The 14,586-nt window shown below is 37.2% G+C and overlaps 2 protein-coding genes, 1 non-coding gene and 1 pseudogene across 4 annotated transcripts; 2 read left to right on the top strand and 2 right to left on the bottom strand.

The window, feature by feature from the left end:
- The first annotated feature begins 179 nt into the window (after positions 1–179).
- Positions 180–3,242, top strand: LOC104701694 (cysteine-rich receptor-like protein kinase 2). Its single transcript, XM_010417434.3, has 7 exons — positions 180–1,296; positions 1,380–1,493; positions 1,578–1,717; positions 1,822–2,032; positions 2,114–2,348; positions 2,426–2,576; positions 2,667–3,242. The coding sequence occupies exons 1-7, from the start codon at positions 528–530 to the stop codon at positions 2,994–2,996; spliced, it is 1,950 nt and encodes a 649-aa protein (XP_010415736.2). The 5' UTR covers positions 180–527; the 3' UTR covers positions 2,997–3,242.
- Positions 3,243–3,403: 161 nt separating this feature from the next.
- On the bottom strand, positions 3,404–5,919 carry LOC104704808 (notchless protein homolog; annotated as a pseudogene). Its single transcript, XR_015560943.1, has 12 exons — positions 5,839–5,919; positions 5,574–5,655; positions 5,358–5,447; positions 5,145–5,270; positions 4,929–5,056; positions 4,634–4,833; positions 4,427–4,499; positions 4,225–4,335; positions 3,848–4,155; positions 3,705–3,759; positions 3,572–3,628; positions 3,404–3,487 (listed from the first exon to the last, which is right to left on the bottom strand). The product of XR_015560943.1 is annotated as a notchless protein homolog (transcript).
- Positions 5,920–6,701: 782 nt separating this feature from the next.
- Positions 6,702–6,856, top strand: LOC147941595 (U4 spliceosomal RNA). The gene has a single exon (XR_015563047.1). It is a non-coding gene; the product is annotated as a U4 spliceosomal RNA (small nuclear RNA).
- LOC104701693 (homeobox protein knotted-1-like 2) lies at positions 6,840–12,202 on the bottom strand. Its single transcript, XM_010417433.3, has 5 exons — positions 11,521–12,202; positions 11,141–11,266; positions 10,920–11,049; positions 7,381–7,625; positions 6,840–7,242 (listed from the first exon to the last, which is right to left on the bottom strand). The coding sequence occupies exons 1-5, from the start codon at positions 11,803–11,805 to the stop codon at positions 7,084–7,086; spliced, it is 945 nt and encodes a 314-aa protein (XP_010415735.1). The 5' UTR covers positions 11,806–12,202; the 3' UTR covers positions 6,840–7,083.
- Positions 12,203–14,586: the final 2,384 nt, after the last annotated feature.

The following is a 14,586-nucleotide window of genomic DNA, read 5'->3' as shown; positions in this document are numbered from 1 at the left end:
TGAAATATTCAGAATATTTTTGGTTAAATGGATTATCCAAGTAAACCGAACCGGCTCCACTCCAGATGAATAAGCTCAATAATTTATCGGTCCACCGGTTTTTAGGTTTATAAAAGCCGACAAATATTTGAATGAAGACAACGACCTCAACAAGATCGAGCTGGTTCGGTTGTCCAAGTGTGAATGCAAGACTTAAACTCCCTCATTTATGTTCTTCCACTCGCTCTAGAAGAAGAAAATAAAACCCAAAATATCATATTAAATTTTTACTTTTTTGACTAATAAGTACAACTACACAGAGAGCTAGATAGATACAGCAAATTGCGTTGACTACTGTATAACAAACCAAAACCAAGTTCATCATCAAAGTCAAGCTTTTGAAATTTCCTCTCTTTCTTAACAATTCTTCAGTTTCATCATTTCCAATTCTCAAATCTCTCTGCTTCTTCTTTCTCAACTCCATACCCTGAAACAGAACATAAAGCCAAGCCCTTTTGATCTCTTTCAATCAAAAAACAAAAAAGAAGATGAAGAAAGAACAAACTCATCATCATCCTCTGTACCTTCAATGTCTCTTTATCTTTCTTCTTTCATTACTCCGTCCAATTACCGGAGACGCAAGGGCACGAGCCGTTAAAGTCACTTGCTCACCTCAGCTCGAGCACAACGAAACCGCTTACGTCCCCAATTTCGTAACCACCATGGAAAAAATCAGCACACAAGTGCAAACCGCTGGTTTCGGAGTTGCCCTTACCGGTACGGGACCTGATGCTAACTACGGTCTCGCTCAGTGCTACGGAGATCTTCCTTTAAACGACTGTGTCCTCTGTTACGCGGAAGCACGTACGATGCTTCCGCAGTGTTATCCTCAGAACGGTGGTAGAATCTTTCTTGACGGATGTTTCATGAGAGCTGAGAACTATAGTTTCTATAATGAATACAGAGGACCTGAAGATACCGTTGTGTGTGGAAACAAGACGAGAAAGAGTGAAACTTTCGGTGATGCGGTGAGACAAGGGTTGAGTAATGCGGTTGCTGAGGCTTCTGGAACTGGAGGGTACGCTCGTGCCTCTGCGAAGGCCGGTGAATCTGAATCTGAGTCCGCGTTTGTGTTGGCGAATTGCTGGAGAACTTTGAGTCCTGGTTCTTGTAAAAAGTGTTTGGAGAATGCGTCTGTGTCTGTGGTTAAAGGTTGTTTGCCATGGTCAGAGGGACGTGCGCTTCACACTGGATGTTTCCTTAGGTACTCTGATCAAGATTTCTTGAACAAGATACCAAGAAACGGAAGATCACGAGGTAACACAATAAAGATGTATGTTATTCTATAGAATCGCTTGTTCATAGCTAACCATTTTTTGCCGATTGATTGAGTTTTGCAGGCTCTGTAGTAGTGATTGTGGTCTCAGTGCTTAGCTCTGTGGTTGTCTTCATGATTGGAATAGCAATAGGTGTTTATATCTGCAAACTTCGGACCATACAGAAGAAGAGAAGAGGTTAGCTTAGTTTCTTATTTGTGTATTGAATTGGTTTTAGGAAGGATTGAGTGTTTGAACCAAGTTTTTTTTGGTGCTTATCAGGATCAAATGATGTTGAAAAAATGGCGAAAACTCTAAAAGACAGTAACTTGAACTTCAAATACTCAACATTAGAGAAGGCCACAGGTTCATTTGACGAGGCAAACAAGCTTGGACAAGGCGGATTTGGAACTGTCTATAAGGTATGATGAATAGATCATGGCTTTCTCTTTTTATCTCTGTGGAACTATCTATCTTCTTGTAAAAGCAAATTAGTGATCTCTAGTGGCATCTCTCTGGGGTTTAGGGGGTTCTTCCAGACGGAAGAGATATCGCTGTGAAACGGTTATTCTTCAACAACAGACATAGAGCAGCTGATTTCTACAATGAAGTCAACATGATCAGCACTGTGGAACACAAGAACCTTGTCAGGCTGCTTGGTTGCAGCTGTTCAGGACCAGAGAGTCTCCTTGTCTATGAATACCTTCAGAACAAGAGCCTTGATCGGTTCATCTTCGGTAACTACTTATAAAACTATCTGATGAGTTTCATTTGTCTTATCCTGAATGCAAAATCACACTTTATTATTACTTTTACAGACGTGAACAGAGGTAAAACGTTAGACTGGCAGAAAAGATATGCCATTATTGTTGGAACAGCTGAGGGATTGGTGTATCTGCATGAGCAGTCAAGTGTGAAGATTATTCACAGAGATATAAAAGCAAGTAATATTCTGCTAGATTCAAAGCTTCAAGCTAAAATCGCTGACTTTGGACTGGCCAGATCGTTCCAGGACGATAAGAGTCATATCAGCACCGCCATTGCAGGGACATTGTAAGTATATTTAGAAAAAAATGTGTAACTTCAGAAACATAAATGTTTGAACTAATCCAATACTTGTGAATCTGCAGAGGTTATATGGCTCCGGAGTACTTGGCACATGGTCAGCTAACAGAGATGGTAGATGTGTACAGCTTTGGAGTTCTTGTACTAGAGATTGCCACTGGAAAGCAGAACACCAAAAGCAAAATGTCAGATTACTCAGACAGTTTGATTACAGAAGTAAGTTAGACAGATTTTTGTCTTATGGGACTTGAAATAGTCATTCTCATACTAATTGTGTTGTTATGTTTTCTTTTGGCTAAAAATAAGGCATGGAAGCATTTTCAGTCAGGAGAGTTGGAGGAGATATATGATCCAAACCTGAATTGGAAGAATCAGATTGACAGTCACATCATCATAAAGGACATAGCAAGGGTTATTCAAATAGGGCTCTTGTGCACTCAAGAGATCCCGTCACTAAGACCATCAATGTCAAAGTTGTTGCATATGCTAAAGAACAAAGAGGAGATCCTGCCGTTGCCTAGTAATCCTCCGTTTATGGATGAAAGAGTAATGGAACTTCGAGATGGTTCTGATGGAGACTCAGCTGGTTGTGCATCTCTTGCCACTGTCTCACAAAGTTCCTTTTATGGTAGATGAGCCTTGAAGAAGTGTATAAGAAGAACAGAATACAAAATCGTTGAGCAGAAACTAAAATTTTGTGTATAAATCTGTGAGAGAAAGTTTATATATAGTACAGAATATATAGATGTGAAATAGAGTATTTGCAATGGTGATATGGTAAGTCATCTTATGTATTAGTACAAATGACAAGAAAAAGATGTACTCAACGACATCTGCAGATCATTATACTCAATAGTGAAGCATTTGTTCAATTCCAACTAATCTCGTTGTCACTCACCACCACTTGTTCAAAGACAGACATAGAATTTGTAAAAGTATAAGGCTTAGAAAAATAACTTGACTAATACTAGATAGAGCTAACATAGAATACAAGAGCTAACGCTTCATCGATTAATTAATCAAGCTCTATAGGTACTATCTCTTCAACCCACCCATAGCTTCAAAACTGTATCTTTACCACCGGAGACTACTCTCTCACCATCTGGACTCCAGTCCACTGCATAAACCTATCCACACACGATAAACAAACATTTAAGCGAGTAATATTTCCAAGCAGGCCGGAAACATTAAGCTTTTCAAAGTGTTAATACCTCATTCTCATGACCAGGAAGATCTTTCTTTAACCTTCTCTGTCCAATATCCCATACCTGTACAAGTGAGAGGTTTAGAATCTGAGTACCTCCATATTTGTGTATAAGATTTAGGACAAACAAGATTAATTACCTTAAGTGTAGAGTCACGGCTACCACTTAAAAGCATCCTACTGTCCGGGGACCAACTGCATTGGCAAAAGCTAATTAATATTTAGCCACTACAAGTGGAAACATGGAAAAGGGGAACCAATGCTCTCAAGAAATCTACCCAACCTGATCTGATAAACACCACTAGCATGTCCATGCATAGTTGTAATAAACTCCCCCGTGATACCATCCCATATCTTGACAGATCTATCAAAAGACGCACTTGCAATCCACTGGCCATTAGGTGAGAAACACACATGGTTTACAACCTGCTGATGACCGTGCAGGTTTACATCCTTCTCATCACCGTCCAAAAGTTCTTTAGGTTGGTCGCTAACAGATTGTCCCCAAAGAATCATTTTCATGTCATCAGAACCTGAGACTAGTCTTTCCCCGTACTTTCCTTTTGCTTGGTTGTACCTTTTGAGTGCAGCCTAAGCAATAACACGATCAGAAACTGGGTGAATGGACAAGAAGTGGAGGAATAAGAGGAGGGATCTCACCTTTCTAACTTCTCCAGGTGAAGAACATTGTTTTCCGGTGTGGTCAAAAGCTCCTGTCCGGAGAACATAGTCTGTGCTTAATGAAAGAGAGTTCACCCAATGTCCATGCCCCTAAAGTAACAACAGAATATGCAGAGTATTTATAGACCCCTATGCAGAACATGAGGTCATGAGGAAACAGGGTCCAAAGATGAGCTTTTACCTCCAATTTTGCCGTCAAACATAGATCCCCATCCGGAGTAACTTGCCACATCTTTATTGTACAATCTTGAGAACTGCCAAACACATGACATATATTTTGAATAGCAAGCAACAAGTGATCGAGAGAAATAGTTGACATTGATACAAGTAGTAGTGACATAATTTACAACATAAGAGGATCATCAAAGCATTAGGAATAGAAACAAACCCTGTATATATAATTCCCTCTCCTCCCCATTTGACACAAGTCACGCCACGTGAATGTCCACTGAGACAAGTTAGAGATCTCTTTAGTGTAATGTCCCATATCCTTGCATCCCCATCTTTGCTAGAAGTTACAAACCGACGGCATGGGTAGTTAAGGTGTACTGGTTCCCACGAGATACTAGTGATCCATTTCTTGTGGCCCTGGGAGAAGTGTAATGTTTTTATCGATCAGTATCATCACTAACAAGGATATTTCACAACATAACCAAAAAAAGAAAAATCAAAAAGAAAGTTACTGTAAGGGGGCTGCCATTTAGCTGTCCGGTTTCAGGTATCCAACAACAGACTTCACCAGCTAAAGCACCACTAACAAGGTGCTTACCATCTGGAGACCATGCGACGGCCAGAACCCATTTCGTGTGCCCTGAAAATTAATAAACGCATATCAGAAAACAAGATGAGGATTATTAGAGGAGAGAGACAAAAACTAGAGAACAAAAAGAGATTAGTACCTCTGCATGTAAACATTGGAGTTTGAGTGTTGAGATCCCACAGCCGGACAGTGGTATCACCTGATCCACTTGCTAACTGCTTACCGTCCGGACTAAATGAAACACACAGAACATTGCCCGTGTGACCTATCAAGACAAACCAGTCAGCATAAGGACTCTGAAACGGCGGCAGAGAAAAAGCTGAAAGAAGAAGGAAGGAACATTTGATATTACCAGCAATGGTAGCAGAAACACGGTTAACAGGGCGAGTTCGGAAAGCAGCTTGTTGTCGATACACTACCGTCAAAATATTCTCCACGGACACTGAATGCACACACAAAATTTTTCCAGAGCATCATCAGTAAGATGATTGATATATTATTATACTACGTACTATATCATAGCGTGCCGAAAAAGAAACAATCAACACATATACCAAAATAAAAAAACCTTGTTCTCTCTGCAATTAAGTTCCGAGGGGCACAACAAGTTCCACGCCTGATACATAGAAAGCGTAGGGCAACCTCTCCTCCTGAATAGTCCATGTAACCATAAACCGAAGCAACTCAAAACTTGGCAGCTTATAGCACACTTAGAGCAGGCATAATAAAATTCAATAATTCAAAATGTAAAGAAAAGGGCAAAAAAAAAAGTAAAGAACAGAAATAATCACTCCTTTTATCATCCTTAAAACCCAAGGCAGAGAAAATCTTACATTGTTGAGAAATGTATTGGTTAGATGGGTAAGCTGCAAAGGCCCTGCTTGGCGAGGGATATACATAGGGTCACCTAAAGGAACTCCTTCAGGATCCATTAACTGACACATCACCATGTTCTCCATCTCCGCCATGTCTGTGTCTCTACGCAAAGAAAACTAGGGGGAGTTGTGAAGAAAAAGAACTAACCCTACCTCTAGCCGCCACCGATAAGAAGAAAAATAAAAAGGAAACAAACTTGTTTTTTTTAAAACCTTTACAACCGGCGCCGGCGAAAGGTGGAGGCAAGTGCCGCCGGGAAAAACTAACCCTAACTCTAGGCTAGGAGAGTTAAGAATACATATAAGTTCGGGTTTTATTACTATTTCGGTTCGGTTTGGATTTATTTAAGGGTTGATTTTGACTTTTGGTTTATTTCGAATTGAAAGAACTTTTACGAATACTCTTAAATTTGGGGCGATCGTGAGTTGATAGATTATGACTAGAGATTAACCCACTCCTTCAGTGTTCACCCAAAAGTTGATCCGGTTACGGGTAGGTCTTCACGTTATTACAATTTCTGTTGGCATGATGACCCGTCGCCACGGACTCCCTCTTTAGGTGAAATGTTTACATTCGGCTATTCGTATACCGCCACCTTATCTCACATACAAAGTGATCACGAAAGATGGCATTATGCATAATCCAGTCACAATATACTATATCAGCGCCTATCATGATGCATGTTTTTGCTATTACCGAGACTAATGCAACTTTCATGGATCTTCCTATATATGCACATCAAGCCAAAGGTATGATACCGATCAACTTAATGGTTACATAAGAAATTTTTGCCTCTTAAATACTTTTTTTTTCTCTTATAATCTTTGTGCTTGGGGCAATGACGCAGTCACGCAGCTTATGAGGTTCTAACCGAGGCGCGTCTACTGCTGGTTGTAAACTCTTAAATACTTTCGTTGGAAGAATATAAAGCAAATACTAGAATTTGCTTCCAAGGAAATGGTGAAAGAAGATAAAATGATAATATCATTTGATCCCACAAAAACGGCTCGTTTTGGTGTTCTTTCACTTGACTACTGGAGGATATATATATTTGACATAGTTCTAGTACATTCATTCCCGATGAGGCGATGACGTCCCATGTACCAAAGCTTTTTACTCCTTTTTTTTCTTTTTCTTGGGGAAGCAATTAATATTACAGCGCATTGTGTGAATACACAAAATCTCATATCTTTTCTTTCTTTTCATTCTTCAGTAAAGAATGTGTCACTAGAATCGTCCATCATTGCGAACGGCATGTTCTCCGAAGGCTTCCAATGACGTTTCCTTTGGTTTATAAACCAATTGTTGATTTGTTTTTGATCCAAACCCGTTTCTTCAGCCAGGGCTATTTTGTCACCTTCCTACACACATTTTGTGATGCGAAACATTATATTAACACACCCCTAGTTCGCCTAGGATTAATATGTCGGAACAAATGAATATCCTGTCTCCATAAGTGTATGCTACTAAGTTACGGTGAATTCAGAAAAGGGACTTACAGTGGGGTAAGGCCATCTATAATGAACATTCCACCAATCGAGCAACGCTTGTCTAGCTTCTCTTGGTAGCTTTCCTTTCTTCTTCTTCTTAGAGAACTCGAGTTTCAATGAACTGATATGGCTACCGAATTTACGGAGCAGCAGGTCCTTGAGATCCCGGTCATTATTTCTTTGTTGGCTCTCATGTGCTGCTACGTCATCATCAGCTTCTCTCAGTTCCTCGTCAGATGAAACCGCTCCTTCATCTGTTCATACATGAGAATCATGTCATGCTAAAGATTCTCAATAATGCATATATCCCATGCATGTTTGAGCCAAATACGTGTAATATCAATAAAAATGTACGTACTAGGAGAATATATGGGAGTAAATACTGTTAAACATAACTAACACTAAATACTTGTAGGCTCAGCTAAATGCGTAAGTGGCTAAAACAAGAAAAAAGAGCCAAAAAGCATAAAGAAGAGAGACCCAAAGGTCTAGGGGTAAAAGGGAAAAAATAAAGATAGCTAGAGAACAACACTTTCGCAGTGACTGAATAGTTTAGCATTGACCACACTTGTCAGGGAACGACCTGCTCTCTGGGGCTTACCACTGCCCACCTGAGCCACGACACATGTCACCTTTGTGAGACTTTTAACTGACCCCCGGAAATAACGCTTCCCCAACATGTATGATTTTTTTTGTAATGGCCCATTTTATTTATGTCCACTCACCATACTGACCAGTGACCTCTATGTTGTTTGTTCCTAATCCTACCAAAATGCTAGCCTTAATACAAGGAGATTCAAGTTTGAATTTAACATATGATTAATAGCCAAATTATTAGCACTATAATTTTCCAACCAGTGATCTCCTAGTAGTGATTAGAGAAAGACACTAATATACCGACAATTACTAAGGCAAAATTAAAGAAGCAATGAGTTTGGACTTGTCAGGAAATAAATATGCAAAACACGAGGGAAAATATATAAAGAACATCTTAAATACATAGAACACATGGGGCTGATCCCTAGGCAAATCAGACAAAGATAGTTCACACCTATCATCCAGTAACCTTTGCTAGTTAAAGAAGGCATGTGCAACAATAACTAAGTTTGATCTTTTACCTATTAGCCGAATTTGGTTAGTTTTTATCAATGCAATGCAAAAGAGAGAGAACACGCATTGATAAAAAAAAAACTAGATAGACTTATACACTTCCCAAAAAACGGTAGACACGTGGAAATTGCATGACTCAGCAGGGGAACAAACGAACAGAGGTAATGACAACCACTAAGCAACAGTTGAAAAAGATAGGAAGAGAGTGGAGAAGCATTACATAGATGATTGCGTTGTACAGAAGTGAAACTCCATGTCTCTCCCCTATTTTCTTTTCGAACTTTTCCTTTATAATCAAAATGAAATGAAGACACAAAAGCTTAAAGGAGAGAGTTGTGATTGGGTCACAGAGGGATCCACCAGCGGAATCCACGGGAGTCCATGTGACACAAAAGCTTAAAGGAGAGAGTTGTGATTGGACCAAGATTGACCATGCCCACAAACATAAGCTTATACCAACTCATCAGGTGTGATAAACAGCATACGGTAAATGAGCTAATTGCGAAAAGTGTTAATCACAATAGCAAGAACAAAAAAAAGAAGTACAGTAAATACATTATATCAGTTGACAAGAGCATTAGGTTTATCCCTAAAGCATATTAGCACGAAAAGAAGCCAAAACCACGTGCCTCTGAAAACTACAGGTGAACGAAACGAATACATATTAGGATTTCTTTTATTAGTTTAAGATGAACTAATTTCTGGAGAGTTAAAAAAAGATAAAGATATTGGTTGAGGGGAAGGTGTTCAGAAGGTAATACAGTACTAATATATATCCCAATCAAAAAGAATATACACGAGATTACCCAAAAAAGGCAAGTTGTACTTCCAACCATTAAAGATAAGATTATATACAAACATTAGTCCACTAATAGAAAATTAAAGCTGAAGTGATCTGTTTTAAAACCTTTTGGCCATGATTCCCTATGCAAACTCCGATTAATTGTATACGCTGATATGTAGTAACAAGTAACAACTCTTACTAATAAAGTACACCCGAAGCTAGATAATAACCACGAGGTCCACGACATGCAGAAGATTTGTTTAAGTTTTCTTTCCGGGCTAAAGAAACACAAAATCCACTATTTTACCTGATCAAGCCACTTCTTTGGTTTACTAAGTCAGATGGCTCCGTGAAAATAAGCACACTAGTGATTTGTACATGGGATATACAAAGAACGAAATTGCATTAAAATGTAAGACTATTTAGGTACAATGTATCCAATAAGAAGGGCTAATGTCATAAAAAAAAAGGGGGCTAATGTCTAGTTGATTGCCAACAAGTCCCTCCGTTTCAAATATAGCTAATAATTTTCATGAATATTACGAAAACTATTCAGGCTTGTGTACTCGTTAGACACAATAATATTTTTTCTCTCTCCAATAGTATAAACTAAAGTGATCGGGATAAAACTTAAGTCTGACACTTACTATGAAAAAGTAGCATAAACTTTGGTTCATTCACCAAGAGAAGTTGGAGCAATCAAGAACTAACATTTGTTTTACCCACCGGATATTAATGAAGATGCAAACAACATAAGCAATAGCTACTCATATGATCTAAACATGAACCAAAGCAACAAGCTGAAGAAAATAAGTGGAACTTATGACTAGGTTTTTTCTCTATCATTGGATTTTCACTGGAAAGAAGTAAATTAAATACAGTAAGTGTCAGTACGACACTGAATTGTCAAAATCAGAATCTCTAGCGCAAAAGTTTTTGCTTTCACAGACCCATTTTTCTTTGACAGAGGAGAAGATAATAATACAACTTACAAGTATATTATTATAAATAAACAAAAGAAAAGTATACCACACCAAAAGATCACTAGAAAAATAAATATCACTACCAGTGAAAATCCTACCTACTCCTTACCCCTAGCACTACTAATCCCACACTGCTCAAACATATAATTCATGAAAGAAATTATATGGCACAAAGCTGTGCCAAAGTCATGCACCCATCTAAAGCATGTGTTTTCTATTTTCAAAGATTTTACCAACTATGTAAAGATGTACTGAAGCAATCATGGTTTCCTCCAAAACTAGGGTTTTAGTGTTTTCTTTTGCTCTTTCTAACTTTTTTATACCTTGGGTTGTCTAACCGGATCTACTAAGCTCTTTCTATATATCAGCTACAACTTATCTTCTCGTTTATTGTTTATTTTTAAAAAAGGGAAAATAGAAAAGAAAAGAAAAAAAAATCTGTCTGAACTCAGAAGATGTACATCAATTCCTAGAACCTAAAGGGAAAGTAATGGGGAGAGATTCTCAAATCCGCTCGATTTGTAAGGTGAAAATTAATTAACGCAAGAACACAGATCGAGAATAGTGCACAAAGATCAATGAAAACACTAACGAGAGTGAACAGAAAACAGCAAACAAGAAATCAAGAGTACATTAAACCTAGAAATAGAGAGGGATCATCTAGTGCTGACCTGTAACTGACGCGGGACCACTGCACAGGTTCTGGAGCTGCGTTTCGATCTTGTTCAGAAAAGTCGTAGCCTCATCAAACGGCCTCGCGAGATCAGATTTGTATTTAGCCAATATATCACAGTAGGTTTCCTTGAATCGCACCACACACAAAAAAAAATGTTTCTTCAGAAAAAAAAAAGATCAAAGATGAGACAAAAAGGACTATTAGTGAGAAAGAAACCATGAATTCGTCAAGCTCAGGATCATCTCCAAAGCAAGACATCAGAGTAACATCTCGCTTCTTGTACGCATCGTTCTCTCTCTGAATCTCTTCCAATATACACCCTATCTCCTTAGGCGCTCCCACCTATGAATCAATAACCAAAAGAAACCATCACGATTCACACGCATCAAAATTTAATTCTCCATCGTATCTTAGGGTAAAAGTGGTTTTAGCACAAGAAAAAAACAAAGTAAGAGAAACGAAATTGTAACCAAAATTAGGGAAGACGAGGCAAGCACGGAGTAGTAGGCCATGTGCATATATGCTTAAGAACATGTAAAATCACTGAGGCTAAACCCTAAACACTGATCTTGTATGTTTAATGGTCATGAGATCACCTTCTGGCAATCGATGTAGGTTTGGAGCAAGCGAGGATACAAAGGATGACAAGCAATCTTCGATTTGATCAGGCCAAGCGAGAAACTATCATCAGCTTTTCGTATACGCGGAGGAGCGATCCAAGGTGTCTCGGACGACAAAACGGTAGCGAGTTCGTCGGATCCAAACACGCGACTGTCTCCGGCGGATGAACAGAGCAAAGACTGGTAATCTGACGGCATCATCATCACCGCAGGTTTCTCCGAATAGTCTACCGTCGAACGGAAACCACACATTCTATCCATAAGTATGATACGATCAGTGCTCGTACGTCTCTGCGATCCCCCACCAGCCCCCTTGGCTTGGTTACTACTGAACAAGAACGGAATTATAAGAAAGTTAAAAGAAAAGATGGCTTGGTTCAGCAAACTTTTTCCAAGAGTGGAAGAAAGACAATGAAAATAGACTTGGCCAAGTTGAGAGTGTTGCTTGAGAGGACAAGGATCGTAAATATTTCAGCCAAAAACCAAAAACGCTAATTTTGTTAGGAAAAGAATTAGGAAATTACGAAACTGGGCGTAAAGGTCCTATAGGAATTTGCATTATTCTTCGACAAAACTATAAGTATATTTAAGATAACATTATATTAACTGAGTTCATGCAGTTCTGTTACATCTATTTTATTTACATCGAGGACGTCACAGAGTGAAAAAAGGAAAGAAAGAATATCAAGGTTTGCCGTATATGTTAAGGAATACGATTCGGATAAAAAGTTCACCTTACTTGTCTTTTTCTTTGTATTTTCAATAGTAGTTTTTTGTCATGACATTTAAATGTACATACAATTAGTGACCACTACTTTTATTGCTCACACCCTGAAAGACCAAATAAATAGACGCATAATCATATAAACAAAAATCAGTTTCAAAAATAGTAATTTGAATCGTGAAACAGTTCCAAGGGAAGAGTTTGCACGTCCGTAAATGACTAATTAATACGCTTTTCTGTTTATAGTTACGGTGGCCGACACTCACAATTGTAGTTGTCCAGAGGACCAGAGTCGGATCGGTTCATTCAACTTCTCCGAGATTTGTTTCGCTGTATACACGTCTACATTATATATACATTAAAAACAAATGTAAAATTTATTATATATACATTAAAATAGTATTAATATTATCATTCAAATTTGATTTATTTAATATCAAATATATTTTAATAGATATCTTTATTGTTTGGTTACCATTTATTATTTATTATTTTGTTTTTTTTCTGCAAATTTTTTTTCATTTTTTAAAAACTGTTTATTCCGTTTCACTAAAAATAAATTGTTTATCCCGTTTTATATTTTTTTTTTCTAATAGTTACGAATAAGAGCTTTAGGCCTTATCCAACGGTGGAAACGGAAATGATTTCTCAAAAAAAATAATAAAAAAATATTTTAATTATACAATAATTTTTTTTAATTAAAATTAAACCACTAATAAACGGATACCTGTACAGATAATGTAGGAATCGTTTTTCAATGAAGGATTTTCAAAACGCTTCTACATTATCTCTCCTGTTTTAATATATTTCATTTTTTATTTATTAGAAATTGGTTGAGCAATTCCCACTAAATTTGCCCTTAGTGAGCAATAATAAATTTTGTTTAATTGTTTTCAGTAATGTGCTAATTAAAATTCCTTTTGGATTTAAGTTTTTTAGTGGCCACTCGACTAATCCCACTTTTTTTTGTTCACAAGAATCTTATGTAGCGTTAGCTTATAGTTATCAAGTATCAACTGAAAAATGAAAATATATCATTACCTTATATGGTAATATAGACCCTGCAGTTTATTTTTAATAAGAAAATCATTCTTTAACCTTATTCCAAGAAAACCGATATTTTTGCATGGATATACTCCAAAACCCGATCCAGTGATCCGTATATATTTTTCCCAAAAAAAAAAGAATATTAAAAATGTCATAAAGGTCTTTATGTTGATGGACAGCTTGATTGACATATCTATCCGTCGGACTACTTTGGTGTGAAACTGTGAATTTTAACTGACATAAAGCTTTCAGTTTTGTATTATTACCACTTATCAAAAGGACAGAGCTTTGCTTCTCGCATTTCACTTCGTTGGATTGTATTGGATTAAATCCTCACCGTTGGCCTTCGCGACATCTATAAATTATCGTCAACTTTCTAGATGATCATTATGACATTATAGTCAAGAAATAATAGCACCAAAACGTTCCGGATTTAATTAAGAAAGTTTTTGGTCTGAATCTCCCATTATGAGTCCATGTCTTGCAGAAAAAATGATAATGACAAAAACAATGACTAAATTATTGGATCATGTTTGCATAATTAGTGATGCTAGTAGTCTAGTACTGTACGTCCACTCAAGTGTGTTTCTTATGGAATTTTTCCCGTGATCTGTCTAAGGTTGTTAGGTTTTGATTCATAACATTATTTTGTTGACCAAAACATCTTATAAGACTAATAATTAGTGATGCTAGTACTACTATTTTGTTAACAAATTCTGTCTGCTATCTTATTTACTTGTTATGATTTGTTTTTGGAAACTCCTAGTCTTAATATTCATATGTTATTACTTGTTATGTATCTATTTTTTTGCCTTGGCTTTATGTTTTATTTATAATCTATGCAAAAATATTTAACTATTCAACACATTTGACATAGCTAAAATAATGGGGTACTCGTTTTTTTAAGTAAGTAACTAAAATATATAAAGATCAAAATGTACATATCTGTAAGAAAAAGTGGACAAATAGCCACCATATAGACTTCTATGTTAGGAAAATAACTGATCACCGAAACCGAACCAATTTGATCCTTTGTTTCTTCGGCAGTCGTCGTTGCGCCAAGGCGTTATTATATATATCAATGAAAGCTTTTATGGACCAAAAAAGTAATTTATGGGTTATTTTTAACTTTTATCTTAAGGAATAAATCTTTTAAAATACAGCTTGAAACAGTGGAGAAGAATAGTTTATTATTGCTTTACTGGGACAACAAATATGAGCATCTATTAAATATACATATATATTTTGTGTTTAAGACCATAATCTGTTAT

The sequence above is a fragment of the Camelina sativa genome, chromosome 7, assembly GCF_030686135.1.
Source record: "Camelina sativa cultivar CO46 ecotype springtype chromosome 7, ASM3068613v1".
Lineage (NCBI taxonomy): Eukaryota > Viridiplantae > Streptophyta > Magnoliopsida > Brassicales > Brassicaceae > Camelina > Camelina sativa.
This window is presented reverse-complemented; position numbering and strand designations above follow the sequence as displayed.

What these genes read in the sequence shown, in the direction of transcription:
- LOC104701694 (XM_010417434.3), top strand. Translation starts at nt 528, where the DNA reads ATGAAGAAAGAACAAACTCATCATCATCCTCTGTACCTTCAATGTCTC. An exon ending in GATTTGGAACTGTCTATAAG is followed by an intron (nt 1,718 to 1,821) that starts GTATGATGAATA and finishes TCTGGGGTTTAG; the next exon opens with GGGGTTCTTCCAGACGGAAG. An exon ending in CAGACAGTTTGATTACAGAA is followed by an intron (nt 2,577 to 2,666) that starts GTAAGTTAGACA and finishes GCTAAAAATAAG; the next exon opens with GCATGGAAGCATTTTCAGTC.
- LOC104701693 (XM_010417433.3), bottom strand. Translation starts at nt 11,805, where the DNA reads ATGGATAGAATGTGTGGTTTCCGTTCGACGGTAGACTATTCGGAGAAA. An exon ending in CCTACATCGATTGCCAGAAG is followed by an intron (nt 11,267 to 11,520) that starts GTGATCTCATGA and finishes ATTGATTCATAG; the next exon opens with GTGGGAGCGCCTAAGGAGAT. An exon ending in ATAGATGGCCTTACCCCACT is followed by an intron (nt 7,243 to 7,380) that starts GTAAGTCCCTTT and finishes AAATGTGTGTAG; the next exon opens with GAAGGTGACAAAATAGCCCT.